Source organism: Bemisia tabaci, chromosome 5 (assembly GCF_918797505.1).
Source record: "Bemisia tabaci chromosome 5, PGI_BMITA_v3".
Classification (NCBI taxonomy): Eukaryota; Metazoa; Arthropoda; class Insecta; order Hemiptera; family Aleyrodidae; genus Bemisia; species Bemisia tabaci.
Genome location: NC_092797.1, coordinates 16,020,208 through 16,047,034, shown reverse-complemented (window position 1 = coordinate 16,047,034; position 26,827 = coordinate 16,020,208). Strand labels below are relative to the sequence as shown.

General features: G+C 39.7%; 1 protein-coding gene across 3 annotated transcripts in view; it reads right to left on the bottom strand.

Annotated features, from left to right (window-relative positions):
* Nucleotides 1-26,827, bottom strand: part of LOC109042243 (glutamate receptor ionotropic, kainate 2) — a 131,118-nt gene that overhangs the window by 14,054 nt on the left and 90,237 nt on the right. The window contains exons 5-16 of one of the 3 annotated variants that reach the window (XM_072300350.1): nt 26,204-26,379; nt 25,006-25,059; nt 22,479-22,643; nt 21,588-21,731; nt 20,853-21,056; nt 18,384-18,587; nt 16,846-16,950; nt 15,132-15,389; nt 7,442-7,939; nt 5,126-5,323; nt 1,813-2,038; nt 705-869 (exon numbers count right to left, since the gene is read on the bottom strand). In XM_072300350.1, the coding sequence (XP_072156451.1) occupies nt 705-869; nt 1,813-2,038; nt 5,126-5,323; nt 7,442-7,939; nt 15,132-15,389; nt 16,846-16,950; nt 18,384-18,587; nt 20,853-21,056; nt 21,588-21,731; nt 22,479-22,643; nt 25,006-25,059; nt 26,204-26,379 (2,397 nt within the window). The remainder of the gene's footprint in view (nt 1-704; nt 870-1,812; nt 2,039-5,125; nt 5,324-7,441; nt 7,940-15,131; nt 15,390-16,845; nt 16,951-18,383; nt 18,588-20,852; nt 21,057-21,587; nt 21,732-22,478; nt 22,644-25,005; nt 25,060-26,203; nt 26,380-26,827) is intronic. The other 2 variants (XM_072300349.1, XM_072300348.1) reach the window with 2 other exon arrangements.

Below are 26,827 nucleotides of genomic sequence, written 5' to 3'. Positions count from 1 at the left end.
TTTCAAATTTCCCACGACTCGAAAACTTAATATTTTTATTTCTAAAATCCACACAGGAAATATGCCATTCAATAACAATTTTTCTAGTTTCACTAAGCTCTTCCAAATTTTTTTTTGTGCAGTTTTGCTGTTAGGCAAAACGTGACTACGGATCTGGAGGTTTCCTTGGAAATTTTAAAACCACTTAGTGCACGGAGAAAAAAACTTGGTGCGTGGGACCCGAAGTTTAGGTCATATTGATCTCTGAAGTTTACGGATTGAGCATCTGAACACTATAGGTCCAGCTTCTGAGGTTTGGATCACACATCTGAAACTTCAGTTCTTACATCTGAAGTACTTCGGTTCTCACATCTGAAGTACTTCAGATAAAAGAACTGAAGTTTCAGACGTGTGATCGGAACCTCGACAGCTAGACCTAAAGTGTTCAGATGCTCAATCCGGAAACTTCAGAGGTCCATATGACCTAAACTTCGGGTCCCACGCACGAGGTTTTTTTCTCCGTGTGCGACACACCAACAATTTTTTTAGATTTAGGTAGAATTTTTTCTGCTGAAAGTCGACAACGTTCGGGCGCCGATACGGCGTTTTTCCGCAGCACTTTCCTCGGGCCCTGACGTCCGCGACAGGAAACATAAATCCGAAGCTTGGGAATTCGGGCTCGGAGGGCGACTGCGACTGGGACTGCACGAGCCGGAATAACTCACCGATGTTTTCGACGCCGAGCGCGTTGGCTTTTGAGTCCTTGGACTTGTCGTCCCGGTTGCAGACGTCTCCCGTGTTCTTCCACCACTTGTCGTACATTATTTGAATCGTCCCCTTTTCCTGCAGCTCCAGGATGGCCAGCGATATTTTATCCCGCCACGGCGAACCTGCCAACCAGAAACACACCCATTGCTCACTATTTATTCGAATCGCTCCACGTTGAGAACCAACATCTCTCTTATCTGAAGGGTCATAGAATGTGATCATCCTTATGCAGTTTAAGATTCAACGGATAAAAGACGAGTTCGGTTTTTAATATCCATCGATTCATTTGTATTGGCCTTGGGACTGCTCCCACGGGGGTAAGAGAGCGTTCATGAATGGAGATGTTGCATGCGTGAGGAATTTGCGATTTGACTATATTGATTCTTATTTAAAAGTTTGCGAGAAACACGATGGTGCCACTGGTTTTCTCTGAAATCAACTCCCAGGCTCAAAAAAAAATCCTCAAGTTGAGGCCAAAATGGAGGGGATATCCCACGATATCCTGAGAGTCCACCTCTACATCAAGACAAACTCTCCATGCAAAGATTGGGAGCAATTACATTAGCAGGGATGCCAAGTTTTCAGTTTTGGAGTCCCCAAATAAAGTGGCAGCCCTGTCAATGTATTTGCTCCCTATCTTTGCATGGAGAGTTTGTCTTGATGTAGAGGTGGACTCTCAGGATAGCGTGGGATATCCCCTCCATCTTGGCCTCAATTTGAGAGCTTTTTCAGAGCTTGGGAGTTGATTTCAGATAAACCAGTGGCACCATCGCGTGTTTTTAGCGAACTTTCACATAAGAATCAATAGTCAAATCGCAAATTTTTCATACATGCAACATCTCTATTGCTAAAAAAGTAGGCGATCTAGATTTCAGTTGATGTTTTGAAATCAAAATCACTCCACTCTATCTGTTTTCGTCGCGAAATATTCCTGGGTTCAATTCGAAAGCACTTATGTAGAATGTTTATACATCCGTCAATCCTTGATGCAGGGACCCATCCCATCTATATACTTAAAAGCAACCCTACTTGTATAATTAGGAATACAGAAACACTATGACCAACCTTTGGGAGTGGCGATCCCGTATCCCTTTGAATCGAGCAATCCTCCAATCTGCGTCAAATTACAGTCCCTTTGAACTGCGTAGTCCAGCATCGTTGACTCCATGAGGAACGCATAGTTCCCTCCAAGGACGCGAACCACTCCTTCTTCATACGAGTCGACGAAAACTGACGGTTTCTTACTCTCCATAAACCTCCACATTTTTTGATAAATTCCTATTTTAGAGTCCTGAAACATACAATGAGAACGAAACCAGGACCATTAGCACGTCTTTATCCTCTATTTGGACGTAATTCTATCAAAGGGATCTATGTGCATTAAGACATGAGCCTTAAGACCCATAAAAATGCATGCATACCAGGGCTCACGTCATAATGCACATCGTTCCATTTGACAGAAATGCGTCCGTTTAGACAAAGTTTAAAAGGAAAGTGCCAAGTTGCACACTGTATAAGGAGAGCATGAACATGTCATAGTATGGTGTTCTAAGAGCTCAAAATGACAGTCAATTTTTCTTCGTGAAAAACGCTAGAGACATGTCGTTGCCAATTCAGATTCAAATGTCAAACCAAGATGGCCAAGAGTGTTCATAAATGAGCGTCCTTCAGAAAAATTAGTAGATTTGGACACATTTATGCTAAAAAGAACTATGTGCTGAGGGTTTACATGCAACATAGACCCTTTTAGCATAAATACGTCCATTCATGCAAAAACAAAGTCGAACACGTGTTTTACAAACGACGCACAGTGGATCGAGTCAATCTGAAAGGTCGGACATAAAATGTTTGACTAAAACTGCAAGTTTTGATGTTTATTTCGTCACATTTTAAACTTCAAGGGGTGCTTTCAGCAGAAAATTTTACGAGGGAACCAATGAAACTACTTTTAGATCCTCAAAGTTTTGTATAGACGGAGATATAAGCATTTCAAGTTTCCAAATTTTGTCCGACCTGTCCTATTGACTCGATCCACTGTGCGACGGCTTGTAACAATTGAGATAATATATCATTATAAATAATTTGAGTTCATAGGTTGGCTCCTTTTTTGACCTTAAGAGCTCCATTACCTAACCCCTGTAAAATTATCGCCATGTCTGTACTCTCCCTATACAGGTATCCTAGCTGCACCTGATCTGAACCGTGGAAAAGAGGTTAGAAATTGTAATCCTCCATTAGACTCAGTATTAAGTACAAAGTTCAGCGACTGCTTTCAACCTCAAAATATTTTTCTGAACTTTGGATTTGTGACTGGAGAAAATTTACGCCTAGTTGAATCCGAAACTACTCCCAATTCATTTTTTCCCAAAATAGGACACTGCGTGATTTGTTTAAACTCGGCCCATTTAATGTGCGAAAGAAACTAGCTGGAATGATTATCCATATTCCGAGCATTTTATGTCACTCGGCATAACTTGGATGAGAAGGAGACAAAGTGAGACGAAAGAAACAAATACTTAAGAGAGAAAAGAGTAAAACTTTTGCATGAGAAATAGGTAGTCCTAACGAGCTCGGGAGAGTGCAAACAGTCGGACAGAGGAGCGGCTGCATTTCAACCGGACGCATCATGAATAAATCTTGTCTCATCCAACAAAGGATAATTTGAAACTTTCTGAGAATGATTAGATTTATACTTAGTCAGCATCTTTCCCCTATAAAAACAATTGTGTTACGTCTGCGCTCTAAAATATAAGAGAATAATCCAAACTAACGAACAGGTTTCAATAAATCGTCGAAATGATTTGTGAGAAAGAATCGGGAAACATAACTTGAAGCGGTTCTCTATTCAATTGAGCTGATTTTGAGTAATTTTTTATTTCAATATTTTGAGGTTAACTTGTATTTGTTTTTGTGGGAAGACCGAGCTTTGTGGCGATTAGGTGTCGCAAAGCGCCAAAGAGCACTATAACAGCGACTCGTATGTATGTAACTTGTATTTGCTGTGCTTAATGAGCCAAAATTATAATTCTGTCTCTGATATATTTCCTTCGAAATTGATGCGTTGAGTGCAGTGGCGAGGCGGGGATGATCGATTATTATCGATATTGCCCCCATTTGAAGCTATGGTAAAGAATCGATTACTAAGGTGTTCATTGCGAACACCCTGTTTATCGATCCTTGTCCATAGGTTTAAATTGGAGATCAATCGACAAATCGCAGAGCACGCCACGCCACTGGTTGGGTGTAGAAAAGGCATTTCTCAGTTGCGGTGTTTCAGAATCTTCAGGGGTAGTAATTGGACGTATTTCTGTTAAACGGAACTATGCTATATGTGCATCAAGACATGAGCCCTGAGACCCATAAGAATATATGCGTAACAGGGCTCACGTCATATTCCACACAGTTCCATAGAAATACGTCCAATTTATCCTTCAGCGAGGAAACTATTGGGTAAATTTTCTGATGTTTTAGACTTTCTGCATTTTAAAATCATAAAGAATCTTCAGTAAAAGTCACAACGAATTACACACATTTGCTTTAATCATAACGGATGAAATGTTAGCGGAGATTTTAGATTTTCTGCATTGTAAAATCAGGATGAATCTTCAGGAAAAGTGACAACGATTTACATAAATTTGCTTTATAATCATGTCGGATGAAATTTCAGCGGAGATTTTGAGGCACCGCACCTAAGAAATGCCCTTTCTGCACACAGCGCTTCAATTTTAGTGCTTAATAAAGCTTCTTTGTCGGAAATTTTGAATGGTTGAAATTGATCCATATGTTAATCCATGTTCAAAAATCACAAAATCTCGGAGTAGGTATCGTTGCCAATTAATTTGACACAAAATTATACAGAAAACTATGATGCAGTCTCTCTTTGCCACCATCCATTGTTTCAGAACACAACAGGTGTTCTGTTCCATCGAAAACTATGTATTCATCCTGAAACTCCATGGCAATAATTGAACGAAACTGATCGATGCCACTATTCGATCACTAAAGTACGCATGTTGCCTATCCAATCAATTGAAGGAATTTGTTTTTGTGACATATAATGGAACAGCGGAGGGTCTATCTATCAGGAACAGAGGCTAGTGTTACTGATTTAAACGGAATTGATCGATACCACTTTTCGAACACCCTGGACCTGGTACGCTTATTGCCTATCCAATTAATCGAAGGATTTTGTTTTCGCGGCATTTATTGGAGCAGCTGAGGGTTCATTTATTCGAAACAGCTCTCCATGATTTGCGTGATCGACGTTTTTCAAACGTCCTAAAAGGCCATAAACTGATGTGCTGCCTTGGTTACTGCCTTATTATTTTGTATGGTATCTGATACAAAAATTGCCAGTGATGTTAATCTGAAAACTCACCCTGAAAAAAGTCATTGTAGATCCACCGGCCAGGGTGCCGTAGGAGATTTCAGTTTGCTCGGAGAGATCGGCCGCATTTTCTATTGGCGTGATCATCCTCTCGACGGTGAGAAAGGCAGCTAAATTTGCAGTGTAGGAAGATATTATGATAAGCGTGAAAAACCACCAGATAGCACCAACGATCCTCGTTGAAGTGGCCTGTTGACAGAATCAAAGTATTAGGTTTCGTATAAAGTTTGCGATGCATTTAACACTTGTACGATTCTTTGATCCTTTATTGGCTATAGAAGAAATAATGATCCAACTATGTCTGTTTTAAGGTCAATTAAATTTTGATTATGTTTTATCCGCTTTTATCATTATGCATGCATATTATTTTATACTGGATGAATATGTTAAAATAGAACTAGGTTTTTGAAATTTTGAAAATGTCCAATTTGAAGCGTCTAAGTGCAAATTCTACGCACACATCTACATACATGCTACTGATTAAACAGCAAACAAAACTACTTTTAAGCAATACAGTTAAGCAGTTAATAATTCAGCATGCTCAAATCACCAGAAAGATACTCGATGAAAAGGTCACTTCTGAGAATGTGTAAACTCATAGAAGTATTAATTGGTGAAACTTGAAGAACACATGTACCGATTGTCGCGTTTCAAAATGTCTGCCTGTATTCTGAGTAATATAACATTTTAAAAAAATAAAAATAACACTCAATAATCTTGCAATTATTGAGTCATTGATTCTTCACGTGTAGTATACTCTCCCAGTAACGTATAAGAGAAATGTTAATTGGATGTAGCTTAATTTTTAAAGCTCTTAGTATGACCATATTTAATTAGCGTTAGCGAAGGTTTTGAGGCAATTATTAATGGAGGAAAAAAAATTAACAAAAATTCTTTCAATGAACAAAAAAAAAAACTAATTCAAATTAAAATTTACCACGCAATATTACATATCGGTCTGATTCTATCAAAATAAAGCAAATCAATTCCTTTGAGGAGATGTTTAAATTTTTAGGCCAAGCCAGTCAATCTCAATGATTCGATGTACATTCCATGTAAGACACCAATAGAAATCAGAACCAGAGAGGAACCATATTTAAGGGGACATCAACTAAAAGAGCAAAAGTCGGTCCAATTGTCAAAAACCATTTGTCATCATGAACAAAAAATGCAAGAGGATGCAAGTCGCTAGTAAACTAACGATAACACAACGTTGGAGAGCAAAAACCGGGTGAGAGTCAAGGAAGACAGACAAATACCCTGCGAGAAAGATAAAATAAGGTTACAGCTACCAAACTCTCAGTTCAGACGCAGCGAGTAAAGTAGTTTGTCAGATGAAAAGCGAAACGTGATAGGGCACGCAACGGTTTCTCGTGAAGTGCATTTCACCCCAATGATAGGATCCCCTTAGTATTCGGTATTGAAATACGTTTTAGATAAAATCTCTGAAACCCGTCTCTTTCCGTTCTTAGCGCATTGATTTGGATATCTCAGCGGTCGAGATACGCCTTGGGAAGGTCTCCGAGATCGAGAACTTTCAACAGAGACCTTCGAAAACCTTGCGAAGAGAGCGTGTTCGAAATGAATCAGTGCATGGACAATGGAAATAATTGAGGATATTCTGCGCGGTATCAAATCCAAGCAACTGGTTTGGTACAGACTTCTCTGAGGGTTTTTTTTTCTTTTTTAATTTTCTTTTGTTCTTTTTCATTTCAAATATCCATCAGGGAATAATCTCACTCTTGCAGTTCCTAAAGCCCCTGACCAAGCCAGCCCTAGGTAACCCTTGTTTGAAACCAGCAAACTCGGATCACTTGGCCGGGAATCGAATCTGGAACCCCCGATCATAGAGCAAGCACTACAACCACTACACCACAGGAGACCGACGGTCGGTTGCTCATATAAATGTTTAAACGGGTTCTTTTCGATAAAAATTGACGAGGACGTCCTGTAAAAGGTTCGTGGTTTAATGGAACACCCGAGGGTCCATCCACTAGAAACAGAGCTTTATGTCATTGCTTCAAATTAAACCGATTGAAGCGACTATTCGATCAACGAAGTACGCTTATTGCCTATCCGATTGATTGAAGGATTTCGTTTTTGCGGCATTTAATAAAATAGCGAAGGGTTTATCTATTCGAAACAGTGCACCATGATTAGAAGAGTGGAAGCATAGATCACACGATGTCATTTATCGCATGATGGCAGGTTTTATTGGAGGTTAGTAGCCACAGAGTCCTGATTCAGCAGGTGGAATCAATTTAAGTTCCGGCAATGAATGGTGAAAGTGACGTCTAGGGGGCCTACCTTGGGGTTCAAATCGGATCCCTGCTGCATGAGCGACCCGATAGCGAACCAGAAACTATTGGCGAGCGTGAAGTCGTTCTCGATGACCATGAGGGTGCCGAGGTGGGCGGCGTAGGGGTCGTGCTCCTCGTCCGAGTCGTCCTCGTAATGGTAATGGTCGACGAACTGGTCGTAGTCCTCGTCGGAGTGGTCGGAGAGGAGCCCGTGGTCGTGGGCGTGGAGCCCGTGGTCGTGGGCGTGGAGCCCGCGGAAGGCGACGAGGGCCGACTCGTGGACGGGGAGGCCGTGGCGGCAGGTCTGGAGCGGGGGCGGGGCCTGGTTGCAGAGCTGGCAGTCGCTCGAGCAGGGCTGCGGCGGGCACCACTCGTACGGGGAGAAGCGCGCTACGATCCAGATGGTCAAGGAGACCAGGACGTAGGCGCCGACCATGTAGAACCATATCTCGACCGCGAGCGGGTTCATGAACGAGAACAACCGGCTCGGCGCCGGCTCCGTCACCTACAACACATCCAATCACAGGGCGTCAGTCCCATAGAGTATAATACTACCGTGCTAAAAAAACCGCCGTATGAAAACTTCAGGCGTTGCTATATTTCCTTCGATAAAATGTTAATTTTTGAGGAAATTTATAAATATTTTTCCTTGAAATTTTCAGGAACTTTAGGTGAAATTGTGAACAAAATAATCTGAAAAATTAGAAGAAAAATATTCATAAGTTTACCAGTAAATTCTTGTTTTGCAAAGGAAAATGTGGCAAAGCTTGAAGGTTCATACGGCATTTTTCCTTAGCACGGCAGAATAGAGGCGCAATGTGCTGGATCGCCGATGAAGCCACTTTTTGAGGCTGTTTCGTCCTTTGTCCAATGCTCCTGAGACTAGCGTGCGGCGACTGGCGATGCCGGATGTGCGGCGTCCCGGCTCATGGGCTTCGCTTAGAAGATATAGGTATGCAGTTTGTTTGATAAAAAACGGGAGTTTGGTATATTTTTGGCACTTCTATGGTGACCAGATGCGGACTTTCGAGTCGCTAAGACCCTCCGATGTAACGTGTAATATAGTACATAGCATGTTGCCTAATGTGATGCATGTTGATAATGACGCCATCCTGGTACAGGCGCCAAAATTTGGATCTTTCTCATTTTTTGGTGGTTAAAAGAAAAATGCCGTATGGTTTCCAGACGGTTCCCACTTTCCGGCGAACGAGAGGCTAGAAATGCATCGTTCAAGGATTGACATCATCAGCGCTCCAGCACATTGCGACTTTATCATACTCTATGGTCAATGCGGTCATGGACCATCGACAAACCATAGAATAATAAATACCAGAGGGGTAAGCAGTCTCTCATTTTTGCTCCGCTTCTTGGAATCCTCGCAGTTTTTGCGTGGCTCACGGCTCCAATTCCCGTCAAAACGGTCCCAAGTCTTGCCTGCACATTCACCGTGCAGCCCTCGGCCCCCGCTCTGTAACCTGTTGATTCAAAAGTCGCGGATCTCCGAGATTTCTTTAAAAATGCATTGATAAAAATATTTGTGTTTCCGTGTTTTTTTTTTTTGTTAATATAGTAAATGAAACACAAACCAACCCATATTTTATGTTTATTGTGGTACAATTTACGGTGAATTTAGCGCAGAAAACAATAGAGAGATTGGGAAACTCCAGATTCAATCGAAAGCTCGGGTAATTTTGCGTTCAATTTCCCGTATGAACCAAACTTTTGTGTTTCTTCTCTCTGCGTGTGTCTCTCTGCGTTCTTCTCTCTTCCTTGAGTAACCTCAAGGTTACCTTGTGGAGGAAAACGATGGTTACATCCCTGGTCGTTTATTATACTGTGGACGGACTTGGTTCAAGAGAGCTACGCTTTTTGTGGGACATTTTTTTATGAGTAGCAACAAGCATGTCCTATCTTGAACTTCGAGTCAAACAGAATAGCCATCAAGTTTACCAAAATTGGCTTGTTTTTCAAAAAAGCTTGGTTTTTCCGATGTGTAATTGCTTACCAGCAAAAAAATAAATAAATTTAAAGAGTTCAGTTCACCTCTAGAATAGAAGTTTACGCATTGAGGCACGTCTTAGGGACCCCACCCTGACAATCTAAGCAATGTAATCTAATGAGACAATATAGTTAAATTCGAAGTTCAATGCTATATTTTTAAACATTTGTTTGAAGTCTTCATATTATAACATCATACGTGTCTCTTATTTGGAGAGGCGAGGCACTTTTTGAAACTCTAAAATATGTGCACAAACATTAAATGTTTCTCTCCGAGGATAATTGAATATCCGTAACCACTCTCAAAGGAAGAGAGAGGGGAATTCCAAGAGCCTTGTATGATCATGTTACCCTCATGTCGCCTTTCCACTCTCCATATTTTTGTTTGGGAATTGAATAATGAATGATGTCAACGATTGCTCGAAGAATGCAGCCAAAATGACGATATTGCGGTGCTGCGAAAGCAGCTTCCTATAACCCTTCAACGCATTTCAACGTAACATGTCCTTGCTTCTTCGCGATTCTGAATGTAAAAATGACATGAATGGCATTGGTCAATCGGAGTCGTGAACTTCCAAAAGGGGAAGTAAGGAGGGAGGTGCTGAAAGGAACTTTTCTGTAGAGGCACTTAACGTGATTATGCTACATCTTTTTGTAGCCTACATAATTTTACTTCTCTCTTTTTCTGGTATACGGAAAAATCGCGAAACTGCGTGCCAAATTTCCATCCTTTAATATTCTAAAGGAATCGTTGATACTCTTTTACCATGCCGTTTAAGATTATTTTTTGAAATACTTTAAGGACGTTTTTCTTCGCAGATAATACCGATTCATAGAAAAACTCAGGCATTTTACCTTTAAATTAACCTTAATACCATTTAACCATTAACCATTAAACCACCACCACCTTTTAACCATTTTACCTTAATATTCACTTTTCGATGTCAATCTTAACCAGGGCAATTTTAAATATTACAGCCAAACACAGAGCTGAGCGGCGCGGCGCGCGGCGTGCTACCGGCGCGGCGCAAGACGTGCATTGACGCCTACAAACCTAAGGGAATACTTCACGCATTGCGCAATGCTTGAAGTATCCCCTTAGGTTTGTAGGCGTCAATGCGCGTTGAGAGTTGGCCAGCCGCGCCGCGCCGCAGCGTGCCACGGTGCCTCAAGCAACTATTTCGCAACAGAAGTGTTGCACGGTATCAAACAAAATCGAAAGCGCTCCAACATTTTAAGAGTGATAGGCGTCCTTTAAGAGTACGAAGCTTTCCTCGCAAAATAAATCAAGGTACTACGGCACGAACTCCCCTGCCGAAAAAACCTGTGGAAATGAACTACTAGAAGAGCCAGGTGTACGGACAAAAAATCTTTGTCGAAATGTCCTTCAACTATCCTTTTCAATACGTTTCTCATAAAAATCATGAATGGAATAACATTTTCATAAGGAAAAAAGAGACGGCAGTTCGTAATATCTATCCTCGAGACTTTGTGCCTATTTCTGTACTTAAAGCAAAGTTTCAGCTATTCTATTAATATATATTGTTTGACTTCTTCTCTCTAAAACTTTGCCACCACACACCGAATGAACATATGAATAGGCGCGGCGTGTCCCACGGGGGTGGACCGAGAAGCAGTTAAGTGGTATTACCCCTCTGTTAATAAATGATTCTGAGTGTCTAGGAAACTTCATAAACCTCTCAGAATGATAAATCGGATAAGTTTCGCGACTGTTCTAAGATGCCAGACCTCCCTCATTAAGGTACATTCAACGTCTGAGTTTGAGACACAATTCATTAAAAAAAAAAAAAAAAAAAAAAAAAAAACCGAATTCGTTAGTAGTTATTCGAGAGCGTTTCTATACGATAAACATATATAAATACGGCTACAGTCTTACAGCGTTACATGAATACCGGAAAGTTCTTGATCGATGAACTGACCTAATTTATCATATTACATGATCATGACAGTGCAATATCCGTCCAAAATTTTGCTGATTTCTGCCTGTTATCAGGAAAAAAAATTATTAAAATTTTCAGTTCAAAATACTCAACAGTTTCCTGTTAAAAAAAATCATTAGGGGAAATTTTGCAAATTTGAAAAGCAGTTACGTTCTTTTGTCACGAATACGACGATTTGAGCGCACTAGAGTCTCTTTACACCCAGCGTTGCGCCCAATCGCCTAATAGGCGTTGCCAAATTTCCTTCGACGAATCACGAATTTTCAGAAAAAATTTAATAATTCTCCGATCTTTCTCCGGAATTACAATCGTAAATTGATCTAAAAAGTCTGAAATTTTCAAAAAAAGATATTCATAACTTTCTTCGAAAATGAATATTTTCTAAGACGAAATTTGGCAACATTCGAATGCATATTTGACGTTTTTATTTAGCACGGCAGAGACGAACGTCCGGTGGGAAAATGTCGGAGGAAAACATTGCAACAAGGGGCGTTGCTGCTCTCGAAGTAACCATCCATCTAAAATCCAATCTCTTTATGACGTCGTCTTCATTGTGCATGGCGCATTAGTGACAAAAACGGGATCTGGAAACCCGGTCAACGCCGGGACGTTATACGTGCCGGGCGTGTGAAGTGCGGAGGGCTCGCGGCGCGGCGCGGGGTCGGCCGCGAAGCCGCGACCATTTCGCGATTTTTGCAGGGTGCGTCACCCCCCCCCCCCCCACCCCTGCCCCCCGCCAGGAAAGCTTTCCCGTGTCGTTATGTGCGCTCACGGCTCTTGCTGATTGATCATTTTCAAACTCGATATTTCTTAAAGACGTGCTCCATGTCAGAGTAAAGTGACGAAACCGTGGTTAAAAATAGTTCGCTCCATCGCCAAGTTCGATATAAACGAAAAATGGTTAAACAATTTTTTTTTCCGAATAGAGAAATTGCAGGTGTCTTGAATTGCGTGTTTAAGTGGAAACTACTGAGTGAATTGAACACGAGGATACCCTTGTTTCATGAATTGAACAATTATTGGAGAAGATATGACAAAAGGATCGAATCTGCTAAAATACGTGTGTTTAAATGAAAAATACCGCCAGATGACGTCACTAGACGGTGCATTTTCTTACCTTAAAAGCTATTTTTATGCTATTCCCCATATCAGAAAAAAATAATAAAAAATATCGTGAAATCAGCTCTTTGAGCACTTTAAGATGAAGAAATAAAAAATTTGTATGCAAATTCTCCATTCGATTCAAACTATGTTTTTTGCTTATCTTTTTTCAACAAATAATGGTATATTTTGTTATATCCAAATTTCGTTCGCTCTAATTATCAAGAGGAAAGAAAAATCCCTAACTCAATTTCCTTGTTGTATTGGTTCTGTTTATTCTATTAATAGTGGTACTTTAAGAGCTACGTTAGCAACACAGTCGAGGATAAGAGAGACGCATCCGGTTCCGAATTTGAACGACGTGTCACTTCATTAGTAGCATAGAGCGGAGCATTGCAAGTTCACGCCTCTCGCTATAGCGCCTTCAATTTTGCAGATGCAGCATTGACAGCCATCAAGCATGAATAGTTGTATCTCTGCGCCGTCAACAACGTGCGTCCTTTCTCCTGCTCGACTCTATATCCATGTAATATTGGTTCCGTATGTCTTATTACCAGAGGTGCTTCATAGGCTACGTGAAAACGCAGCCAAGGATAGGAGAGACGTATTCGGGCCTCCTATTATAACTTTTCTCCCGAATCTGACCGATACCTCATTGGCTGCATAAAGCGGAGAATTTCAAGTTCACGCATCGCGCGATCGCGCCTTCAATTTTGCCGACGCAACACAGACATCCAGCAAGCACGAATAGTTGTATCCCTGCGCCGTCATGAACGAGTTATACTAATTGAGTGTTCCTTCTTTAATAAGCAAGATCTTCTTGATAGACAGAAAAAACTATGTGACAGTTCAACGAGGACTGTTGGTAACTTATTTCAAGTGACAGAAACAGGACCAATTACAATTCAGTGACGCATCGGTTGAAGGCAACGAAGACGAAAAGTTGACGTAGCGTAATGACTGAACAACTAAAACCTGGGTACAAATTGGACTGCATTTGGCTATTTGGAACTATAAACCTGGCTCTTCTGGAAAAAACTTATGTGCATGGGGAAACTAATGGCACATACGTTGTTTTTAAACCGGGCTAGAAGTTATAGTTCCAAATTACAAAATGTAGTCCAATTATACCTCTTAATGCTCCACGGTCATTTAAATCGTATGAAGAAAAATTAAAAGCGCTCTTAATTGTTTCCGCTCTCTTTCTCTCTCTTTTTAATTATTTTTATGGTAACCAAACAATGAGTGCTCCTTTCAATGTGAGATATTTTGAGAGGAGCAAAGGGAAAGTAAATAAAAATTGAAGAGATACTGTTGATAAATTTTCCTCTCTTTCTCAAAAGAAAGAAGAAGAAAAATCACGAAGCCTAAGAAAATTGTGACGTTTAAAATCGACGCACGTGTATTCTTCAAGTTTCACCAATAATACTTTGAACACAAGGCAAACAAGCTTGAACCATGCAAAAAAGAGGCAACATGCAAATGGCATGCGTCTACAAGATGGGCTGTTTTTGATCACTTTGACTAATTTATTCACAGCATATTGTACGAGACCTTTCGGCAGTAGATAATTATATACCTATGTGAGTGAGTTAATTTGACAGTCAACCCAACCGGTTTTCTCCACGCTGACCAGTTTATGCCGTGCCATAATCACTCAGCGGTGAAAACTGGAGAGGAACTCTACGGAATTATATTAAAATTGACTAGATTTTCCTTAAAATTATTATTTGATACAATTTGTTTATGCACTATCCGCTTCAATCTCAAAATCACCAAAATCGTCCCGTAAGTGTGAACATTCATTCCACTAAATGTCAGCCTTGCATTTCAGACAAAAGACTACCAGTTTTCACGACACAGACTTCATGCATCATGCATTGACGGTCTACAAAGAAATAGAGTCGTTTCACGAGGGTCATCGCTCCATAATCAACATATTTGTCAAAATGAATTGAAAAATCAAAGAGCGACCAGTCCATCAGTATGTAACGGGCCAATAGATATTAACGGGATTGAACTGGCCGTGACGTCATTCCCGGTTTATATTGACAAATACACTGATCGCGTAACCGCGACTTTTGGCATCGTAATCGACCCCGTTCGAAAGTAAACTAATTTCCCGTGCTAAGGAAGAACGCACGGAAAAAATTAATTTGCTGATCTAACAATTAAATTGCTAAAAAAAGTGACTGCAATATTTCAACGTAGATTTCACAACACAAAAACGCTACCTTAACCACCCCCGTTGTTAAATTAGCTTACAATAGTGGTTAAAGTAGGATTATTGTGTTGTGAAATCTACGTTGAAATATTGCAGTCACTTTTTTTAGCAATTTAATTGTTAAATCAGCGATTCAATTTTTCCGTGCGCCGTATGAGTATTTAAGCGTTGCCAAATTTCCTGAGACAAATCACGAATTTTTGGGGAATATTTGTACATATTATTCATCCATTTTTTCAGAGAATTTTGTTCGTAATTGGATGCAAAATGTCTGAAAATTTCAAAAGAAAATATTTGTAACTTTCTTTAAAAATTAATATTTTTGCGAGGGAATTTGGCAACATTCGAATGCCCAGACTGGGTTTTGCCTTAGCGTGGCAGCGTTGTCATGCATTAGGGATTCGTTGGTGTACCTTAGGGTTCAAGCCGGAACCCTGCCTGAGGAAGGTGCCGGTAATGAACCAGAAGCTGTTGGAGACGGAGAACTGGTTCTCGACGACGTCGGACTCGATGGAGCACGGGTGGGGGTTGTTCCACTCGTACGGCGAGAAGCGAGCCATAACGAAGAGGGTGAAACTGACGAGGATGTAAGCGGTGAGCACGTACAGCCAGATCTCCACCGCCAGCGGGTTCATAAACGAAAACAACCGGGTCGGCTGACTCGTCGGAACCTAAGGCACCACGCCAACATATTCACGTCACTTATCGTCGCTCATCTGACGTGAGGGCGTATCTTAATTTTTCACGTGAGCTCTGCTCCCCGTTTGACTCTGAACTTTCTGGGGCTCACGAGGAAATAGGAATGAGGCATGTGTGAGGAATTTGCGATTTGACTATTGATTCTCATGTAAAAGTTCGCGAGAAATACGATAGTGCCACTGATTTTCCCTGAAATCAACTCCCAAGCTCAAAAAAAAACGCTCAAGTTGAGGCCAAAATGGAGGAGATATCCCACGATATCCTGAGAGTCCACCTCCACATCAAGAAAAACTCTCTATGCAAAGATAAGGAGCAAATACATGGAGAGGGCTGCCACTTTACTTGGGGACTCCAAAACTGAAAACACGGCAACCCTGTCAATGTATTTGCTCCCTATCTTTTCATGGAGAGTTTGTCTTGATGTAGAGGTGAACTCTCAGGATAGCGTGGGATATCCTCTCCATATTGGCCTCAACTTGAGAGCTTTTTTAGAGCTTGGGAATTGATTTTAGAGAAAACCAGTGGCACCATCGTGTTTCTCGCGAACTTTTACGGAAGAATGAATAGTCAAATCGCAAATTCCTCACACATGCAACATCTCCATTGAGATACGCCCTACGGCGTGGCATGCTTTGCTATATATCGATTGATACGCCACTCAAACCTATGAAAAAATATCGATTATCAGGGTGCTCGCAGCGAAAACCTTAGTAATCGATTCTTTACCATAGCTTCAAATGGCGAGATATCGATAATAATCGATCATTCACGCCTCGCCACTGGATACGCCTTTGCGCTAGAGGAGCGACTTTGTGGCCGAATTCAATGGCATTCCTTGAACAGCTACTTTCTTTCGGAGGGCTCATAAGGTTTTCATTATGATTATGGGAGGTATCACTTTGAACAATGAACATCACCAGAAGGACAACGTATACGTTGTTTAGGCTTCAATTAGAATGTAAAATAGGCCTTCGGGTTATACTCTGTTAAGTATAATTCCTCCTTGTATAAATCACAATAAATATAACTTGGTTAAAAAAAAAAAAAAAAAAAAGTATACGAGCCTTTTGTTAAATTCAACAGTATAACTTTGAAAATGAAATCTTGAGAGGGCTTCAAATGATTTGCCTCTATAAAAAAAATGGAAATTCCAAGAAATAATGATGGTGGCAACATTTAAGAAAGTAATCACAAGGCGGCCTTAGAATTTGCAAAACCAGCATCTTCCCTTCCATTTCTCTCGTAATTTTTGTGTTTCAACTGTTAAAAATATTTGAACACAACGGTGTGTGCATTCATATCACGAAAAAAACAAAAAAACTAAGTCTTGCAATGAAGGAAAAATTAAAGAATCTACTCAGAGTTCAAGAACTCGATGACCCGCTCGTAATCTTAGCGTAAAAGACCAAAATATAGATGTGTCCTTACCTTAAATAAAATTCCAATGCCTAGATTCATGAATGGCTTTGTAAAATCTATAACACTCTCTCTGGCATAATTGATGGTCATCGAGGCGACAGCTAGATCTGCTCTCTGGAAACAAAAATTTTTTGGGTGGTTACATTAATTGAAAGTGGGAAACCAACATATGAATTTTCTAGACAATTTTCATAATCATGAATATTAAATGTACCCACAATGCGTGTATTGGCTTCTATTTATGTAAATGTTTTTGTTTTCTTTTTTTCTGTTTGCATGAACACGGTTACGAGACTTAAAAAATAGACCCAGCGTTTTTTCTTGTCTCGAAAATGTTTGATCGCGATTAATGGTTACTTTTTTTACACAAGAAATGTTGAATTAGTGCCTATTTTAAAAGTTAAAATAGCTCAGTGTTTCTCTCAAGTAAGCTGGAAAGTAACAACTCGCCATTTGTGAAGCTTCAGATGAAATCAAAAGTCACTCAATTTTGGCTTCAAGTCTTCAAGTATAAATTTTCGCAGATAATTTGACACCATTTCAACTGAAATACATACTTCCTATAAATAAAGCAGCGTTGAAGACTGCGTTGGCAAATAGAATGTTAATTTGGGATAAAATACACCATATTATCTAGACTTTTTACGGCCGGCAGAGGGTTAACCCGTTGAAGTTTTTATTGTCATGAAACGCTTTCTCAAGACTCATAAAACGGCTCGTGACAGTGAAACTCATAGCGGTAGTCGTAAAACATAGTTTGACCGTCAAAAGCTCTTCAAAAGACGACAAAGCTTCATTTGATTTCCACAAAAGACATGTAGGATGGCATATCGTCGAGTCGTTTGTAAACTTTTTCTCTTTGTGATAACTTACAAATTACGATAAGTTTTTATATTTTCTTATGATCAGTTCATTGAGGTCACGCATATTCAGTCGAAGTCAATATTTTCTCAAGACGGAGGCACTTGAGTCTTTCCTCCTGATAAGATGATTATTACAAATATCAATCTGAGTACTTTCTGGTAAAAGAGCTCATTGCGGCAAACCTATTATTTAGAGGAACATCGACATGATTCAAAGTACACTTTTTTTGATAAATGAAGCGTGAGCCACAGATCTGCCGTGCTAAGGAAGAACGCCGTATGAACATTCAAGAGTTGCCAAATTTCCCTTGATAAAACATGTACTTTTGACGACATTTATGCATATTTTTCTTTGAAATTTTCAGATATTTTAGATTAAATTGCGCACAAAGTTGTCTGAAAATTGCGGAAAATAATATACGCAATTTTCCCAGTAATTTCGGTTTTCATCGGAGGAAACTTGGCAACGTCTAAAAGCTCACACGGCGTTCTTCCTTAGAACAACAGAGATGCCTTCTACCAGAAAATGCCTCCATTTTTGTACGAGAGAAATGAACTAACTTTTCTGGAATCTTATTATCGCGTGTCTTTCTCTTGAAGCAGCGCTGTTTCTGAAATCAGATGCTGATATGAACTTATTTTTATTTCAAAATAGTGTTTTAGAAATCCAGGAAAACTCTTTACCTTATCTATTAATTCCCTAACGATACCATTCCACTCCTTTTTTTCATTATCATACACGCCATACATGTTATCCGGCACGAGGCGTATTGCGTAATGGAAACCTACTTGGGTCGCAATGGTTTTTAGTAAATCAATGCAAAATCCTTCGTACCTTGCATTGCCGGTTAAATTTTTATCTTCTCTAACCATTACATAAGGCCGCTCCTGAAAAGAGGAAAATGTAGATTAATGTGCAAAGATCTTTTTCATAAGTTAAAGCTAGGATACTAGTTCTGATTACATGATTTGGCATGTTCCTGAAAGTTTGTCCGATTTGATCCCAAGAAACTATTTGGACGTATTTCTGCTAAACGAAACTAAGTGCCATAGGAGGAGGAAGGTAGAAGGAGGCTTTGATTGGCGGCGGAACCGGGCGTCAGGCTCATTCCGTCTTATATTTGCAATGCTTTTTCATGGCGCTTAGTTCCGTTTGACAGAACGGGCTATCCGGCATTCTAAATTCCCCAAAAGGAACTGAAATTGGCGCTTAGTTCCGTTTGATAGAAATACGTCCACTTAAATGAAACTTCTGAAGAATTTGTCGACGCACAGTGGATCGAGGGACACAATTTGGAAACTTTAAACGCTTATAACTCCGTGTATACAAAATTTTAAGGTTCTAAAAGTAGTTCCATTGGTTCCCTCGTGAAATTTTCTTCTGTAAGCACCCTACAGAGTTTGAAATGTGACGAAATAAACACCAAAATTTGTAATTTTAGTCAAAAATTCATGCCCAACCTCTCTGATAAACTCGATCCTCTATGTGACGTAGGGTTGTATCTCTTTTTTCGCATGAGCCCCAGAAAGTATGGATTAATGTGTGAATCAGGGCTCACGTGACATTGAGGTACGCCCTTGCGTCAGAGGGGAGACAAATTGTAGGAACTAAATTGGAATTTAAGAAATTGACACAACACGGACTTTGTAAGTTCTGTAAAAATTTAAGACGATAAAAATACTTGGGCTTAGTAGCTTTCTCAAAAAGTCGGCAAAATTTCAATTGACTCGGAAACTAGATATACCTACAATTTCTGATTTATAAATCATCTTGCTGATGACAATTATGTCCATTTTGCAAGGTTTGACCTGTAAAACTCGATTCTCAGCTCCAAAAATTTTTAAAGCCTATCTTACCCAATGCAATCCTCTCCCTCCCTTCTAAAAACCTGTGTCTCTCGAAATCGCAAACATATTACCTACCCCTTTTATAAAACGGATACTTTATTTAACCTCGGAACTTTTATCACGTCTCCCTTTATTATTTTCGTCCTAGAGGGTGCTAGATGATATTCACACGATGATCCCCCCCCCCCCCCATTGAGTTCCTGACATTGACCAAGTTTCCCAGAAATCCTCGTTTATTAAACGCCTTTGGCGCTGCCAGCCACTCAAAACGCCTCTACCGCTTGAAAAAAATAGCGTTCAGCTCTTTAAGCATTTTAAGCGGTCAAATAGCAAGCGCGTCGTTCACTTTAAGTGTGACCTATTAACGAAAGCTGTGAATATTAGACAGCTCCAAGACAATAGGACGGGGCGCCGGGGCGCGCAACTGACGAAGATGAGAAGGGGGGGTTTGGCGGATGGCCTTCTCAAGGTTAATTACAGCGTATTGATTGACACCAATAAATATGCCACTTAGGTGCAGCTGCTTACCTACTTCTCGGCTCCAGACTCAATTTGAGTGCTCAGTTTTCCGCAGTCATTGAAAAGTGCTAACTTTTCCGAGGGAGAACAAATGACAAATGTTTCAATTCATACCGCGACTAATATGGAATTTTTGGAAATATTTTGTTATGGTTCGCAAAGAAAATACTTTTTAAAAATATATTAGAGAAAAAAAATTTAAAATTTACCCGTGTAATTGTTTACCCATCGCGTTAATCTATTTGCTTTGTCCTGCAAATGTTTCCTCCAGTCACTACTGGCTTGTGAGCGAGAAAAAAAAAACTAGAGCGCCTTCAATTTTCTTCACGCGACACGCACATCCAAAGAACACGTTTAGTTGCATCCACTCTCCTGCACACTTGCATCTCAACACGGAGTTTCCAATGTGTGCTATTACTGTATACCTTCTCGTTTACATTTGCGTTTTTAAACCGTTGTACTTTAGTCAACATTTTCAATACAATTTCACCTCAAACCATTGACTCTCCGAGGGGCCTTTTGGCTTCAACCGTGGTGAAAAACTAAAAGATCATTTACACAATTTAGTTTTTGTTTATCTTCGCTAAAGATTTCGGTCGTTGAACAGAATAAACCCCCTTGTTAAGTAAAAACGATGAGATATCAGGTTAAGTTTATTTGCCTTTTTCAAAATTGTTTCCCCTCTTTTATTTATTTATTGTATCTGTCATTGCGTTGCAATTTGCATGGCTGTATTGCAGATACCTCAGATGGATAAAGTGATGAAAAATAAATTACTCGACTTACCTCTCTGGTCATTACGACGAGAGTTATATTAGTTGCACTAGATTCATAAAAGGCAGTAGGGTCGGTAATATTAATTCCTTCTAAAGGCGTCCAGTGACCGACTTTCCTCAGCTCTTCTTTTTTTAATTTAAGTAAATCTAATTTAAAATTGCTTCGTTTTCCTTCTTTAAATTCTATTCGACCGGTTAGGCCGTTGACGCTAGCCTGTAAAAAATGAAAGAAGAGAAATTCCATTTTAAAATTCGTAGAGAGTATTTAAAGTAGGGCGCGAGATTGTACGCTGATATAATAACAGTAAAATACGAACACTTCAGCAAGGGACATGAAAGGAATGATTTATTGTGTTCTTTCTACCTTCGAATTACCAATTCTGACCAAGTTTGATTTATCCTGCATCGTTATTCTATGTTTCCTTGTTGTAAAGATGAGTTTTTATACTGTCTTGGGCAGACTTCATCAAATCAAAATCAAAATCTGACTATATAAAAAAAAAAAAAACTTCATTTTTGGGAGACCTAAAAACAATGCGGCGAGACATTTTTGGGCAGCTTCATAAATTCCATTACGATGTAGTTCCGTAGATTTGCTATTACATATTTTTGAAAGATAAACATAAAACTATCCCAGTCTATTTCTCAGTTGAATACAGATTGTTTGTTGAGAAATCCCTGAAATAAATATGAATAGATAAAATGCTGTAAATAAAACTTGCCAAAACTGGCGCTTGTGCCTCACCGAATTGATATAATTGTAGAGACTAAGACCGTTTTTCCACGGTGTTTCTAGATCACAGGATAAATTGACAGGTGCTAATTCATTCAGCCCCGACAAGCCTTTGGCAAAAACGTGCACTGAATCGTACATAAATGCTGGTTCTGCCTGAAAAAATGCGTATAATCGGCTCAGTTTGAGATAAAATTAACTGGAAAACGTATGGTCCAACTTCAGCAGAAATGAACGCGTGTGTTTTGCTTATTTCAGAAACGACATTTTTCATTCATTCTCCTGTAAAAAAGATGATTTTATGAACGTTTCGGTTTGGTTCCTTTTTGCTCAGTCAGGTCCATTTTAGTCAATAAAATGCCACAAAAATTTCTAAAAAGGGGTCATATTTAGTTTCAATTTTTTTTGGATTGCTACAAGTTTTGAATAAACGTTCTTAGACAGACATATTTTGTCGCATGGAGACACGTTTTTTGAAATCCTAACTTATAGCTCTGTTAGTATTTTCTTCATTGGATTTCTTTTTGAGATTACTAGAATTCCCACTCTTAGGAATGAGAACATTCTTAAGAATACAAATTCTTATCACGACAACTAGAAAATCCATCGAGACAACTGAAATTCGTTGTCTCAAAAATAAACCCGACAGGGAAAATATTAACAGGCCGTCCTATATGAGCGACACTATTTTCATTCCATCTGCTCTTTTGTAAGAACATCGATTTAAAGAGTGGCAGGCTGTCTCATCTCTGATCGATATTCTTAAAAAAATTTAATTTGCGGAAATAAGGTGTTGCCAATTCGCGAGAATCACTACTTTTGTCAAATACTCGAAAAATTTCTACTATGTTGGTCTGAAACAATCCATATCGTATATTAGAGGATGTAAAGTAAACATTTCACCTGAATAACGCCACTTTTATTGAGTATGGCATGGCCTATCGGTTGGAACTTTTCCATTTGGTCTAAAGTTTCGGCCACTTTTGTGTTCTCCACATCGACCACCCTGAATGCCGTAATATTTACAGAATTATATTTAAAGTCTTCTAAATCGAACGTTTCAATATCCTGAAAAACCAATCAAATCATCAAAAAACCTTCATATCAGTCAATATAAAGGAATGTAGGTATCAAGGTATCCCACTGAAGGGAATAGGAAATAAAAGCGGGAAGTGTGGCCATGTTTAACATAATCGGATGTGCAAAGAAACCCCCTCTCTCCTTTGAAACATTCGTAGCTCGGGTGAAAGAGGTTATTCCCTCCTACTTTATTAGAGAGTTAATCTTTCCGTTTCCTCGCTGACTAACGTGTCCAATCCTTAATGCATTATTCTGTAGTTTTACGTTCGGGGGAGAGGGGGGGGGGGGAGGCGGAACTGGATGGAAGAACGAAGCGTGTCGCTCGATCTCACACCATAGCCAATCTGTCGGATTTAAGTTTAAATAGCACGTTTTTGTGTTGAGTAAATGAGAAAAAAATAGTTTTTTTCCGAGCAGCCGACAACAAAGGCTGAAGCCCTCGACGCCTGCATAATCAATCTTTTCCGTACCTGTTGAATTCCTCAGACGCTCGGAATCAAGTGACGACAGTTCGAAACCGGGCTCCTCATTCACCCGCGATGGAGTTGAAATTTTCGGCGATTGTGCGAAAAGTTCAAGGCTCGAGTTTGAATGGAAAACGTGCTCGACACGCAACGGGGTTGTTGCACGATTTTTCCCCGATTCGTTTTCGCGGAGAGGACGTAAAAAATGAGGATGGTGGCATTGTTCCGTTTCTCAGAAAAGTTTCCAAAATCCAATTCCGTTTCAAATGGAAAAATATCGCGTCAACGGATTTTGTGACGTCATAAGAGGAGTAAGCCGCTGAGTATTCGTTCATTCACGTTTGTTGATTTGCTTTCAGGTCGCAGTTGTAACGAGAGGTCATGCATCTTGCCGAGCTTACGCCAGTGCGGCTCTTTGAAGTGGATGTGTGTGTCATTTTTTGAAAGTAAATCGTTGATTCGTAACTTGAACCTTACGACGGTCATGTTGCATTGGGTTGTGTCAATTGTAAAGAAACCGACCAACATCTCCACTCGAAAATTTGTGTAATTGTTTGGGTCATACGGAGGTTATTTTCACAAAATTTTAAGCAAAAATGTTGGCTGGATTTCTTCGAAATAATTAAAACAAGAGGTAATATTTTGAAACATTGCAATGTACTGGTAGATGTGACTGTTTCTCCTAACTCCCTCGAATTTTTCAAATGGATCACCCTAGGATGACTCTTACATGAAAAAATATTTGAAAGGCTATCTGAAATGATAAGAAAAGCTTTAGATAGTTTCTATTACTAAAAAGAAGAACTAAGTACATGATGATATTGAGTAGTCCAGTCATGGAGTCGATTTTCACTCTACGTGTTTCTTTCCACTTTTCAAGGGAAAACCCAACATGGCCTTAACGGTTAACCCTCGGTAAAATGTATTAAAAAAACGAATCTTTAAAAGTCGGAAAATCATCTTCATTTTTATTAGCATACTTAATCGTTTTATAGAAAACCTATTTTGCGAAAATTAAATGTTAATTTCTTCTTGTGAGACTTCTAAGGTTTATTCGCTCGATAATTTAACTTCCTCAAGAAAAATAATTTCTTCTCAATAAAGTCGCGACGCAATTCACAATCAGTGACTTCTACCTATTGCAACCATTCAAAAGGGAGGCCATAAGTATTACAAAAAGTCGTCAGAACTGGCAACCGAACTTTACATGTAAATAAAGCGATTAATTAGTCTGTCACCTGCGGTTACCGCCGTGCTCAACGGAGTTGCGGCTTACATCCAGTGTTGCCAAATTCGCGAAAAAAGCCTTTTATTTTCCGATGAGCCAGGAGCCCTCGATTCCTAACAAAACGGGAAACGGCGGGGATGATTACGCTGACGACTTTTCTCCTTCTTGGCTCCCGAGGGATTAAAAGGAAATCACCCCCTTTGAGCTGCGCGTCCGCGTTTAGAGAGGCCTAAAAATAATCGCTCCGTTCTAATGCGCGTGACGAAGACCCTATTCCTGACGCCTTCGAAAGTAGGCTGATGCAACACGCTCTGCGTGGGGTAGCGTTTGATGTTCGACTGATAAAAGCAGGGCACATTCACTTCGCAGAAGTCGGAATTTCTCTCTTGTAGATTGATTCGAAGCCTTGGAGGGTGTATGGTAATACTTTCAATACATACACCCCAAAAAGCGTAAGATTTCTTTCATTTTTACAGCTTTTCATGACCTCCGATTTAACCTTTTTAGTAAAATGACGTTTTTCTGAGCGAGAAGAGGTGTGATTGATGTATAACATTAAGACAGTAATTAATTTTACTAAACATCGAACCAATTTTAATATTTGCACCACCATTAATCAAAGAACTAAGAATATGAACGAGGTGAAAATTATACTCACAAAAGTTGTAAACATATAATGATACCTATGATCATTCATTTGTAATTGTAAAATCTGGAACAGAAAAATTGAACAAAATAAGGGGACGGTGGCAAATAATCCTAAAGTTGGTTACGAATAATAAAATCCCACATGATAACCGCAAGCTAGAATTGGACGTATTTCAAATTTGTATCAATTTATGTTTATGGTCGAAATATTTACGCAGACTTTCTGTTACTTTAAAAGCTTCGAAAAATATATTTCAAGAAAAACTTGGTATGTAAAAATGTAGTTCCCTCCGAGAATGACTACCCCAATCCCTACATTTCACTTAGTTCAGACCTCTGAGCGCACTGTAAACGCTCATTAAGATAACTGCGACTATTTCCCAGCCGGAAGGAGGCCTGTTAGTTCCTCTCCACGTTTATTTCCGGTTTCCCGCCCAGAGCTCAGCACGTACTGAATGCGGTCGAGTTCCGGTTCTCGCCTATTTCCGGTCCGGTCTGTTTCCGCTCAGGAGAGTTTCTGAGCTCTCGGTCTTGATTACCTCTCAAGTGCTGTTTTATGTGACTTCGCAGGCAGATACAGCCTTGATCTTTTGTTTGATTCGTGGGCTTTTAAAGCGCTGCCTCTTTGACGAATGGCAGCTCAAATTAAGTAGTAGATATTTTTCGTCATAAAGTTTTGATGAAAAAATGTAGAACAGTGCTGTAATATTCAACTCTTACTCTACGTGTAACCTGTCACTCTAAAATAAGTTTCAGTTTATTTTTAAAATGTATTTCCTTATTAGTGCAATTGCTTGATAGCCCTGTGTCCACTCTTCAAAATAGCGTCAAAATGGAAGCTCAAAGTGAATCGATAAATACGATCTATTCGCAATTGTTGATCGAAAAAGAGTCACGCCGCTCTATTTTGAGCTGCAGCACTCATCAATCGCATCAAGTCCCGACTTAGAGCCACTTATCGTTGAAATCGACTCACTTTGAGCTTCCATTTTGACGCCATTTTGACAAGAGGAGACAGCGCAGATGAAAGTAATAAATACGTGTAACTCATTTACCAGGCATATAATGGCATGCGAATTTTCACCGATCAACGCTCATCGTAAATCGGTGAATGGTGACCGATGACTTGCGAGATTTGAGCAAGCAATATACGCAAGGGCAATATCGACATAAGCTATTAGTAAATTAATGGATATTAAACAACTTACCGCTCTAAAAAACTTGTACATATGTCGCGGATTCGTATCTACAATTAATTTAAATATTTCTTTTTGCCTAATTTCTTTAAGTACTTGTCTATATGTGCTTGGATTTGCTTGTCTAATGTACATTTCAGTTCGTGTGACTGGTGGCGCCTTCACCAAGTCTTGTAATTTAAACAGTCCTGAAACAAAATTAACAAACATTATATACCTAACAGTGCAATGAAAACTCAGACAATAAGGTACGTGAAACCAGCTGGTCCTGAACCTTTGATGGTATATGCATGCTCTTCACCCCGAAAATAATATTCATATTCAAATTAGGTACGACCAAAAATTGACAAGCCCAGCTAAGTGAGTCGATTTTAATCTTAATCTTGGCTCCAGAAATACTACTCACATCGCTTTATGGCGAGGAAAGTGGGGGGGGGGGGGGGGCTCGGGGCTCCCGACTTACAAAGTTCATAGCAATCAGAGAATAGATTTTAAAAGAGCCACCGTGGAAGTATTCTTCTTTTTGGGACACTCTGTGATTCCAGTGACAAGGTGTGGCTAATTTGAATCCATGAGGAGGGTCCAAAGCTCCTGCCATGTAGGATTTTTGAAAAATACCCTTTTTCTGTTTTCAGG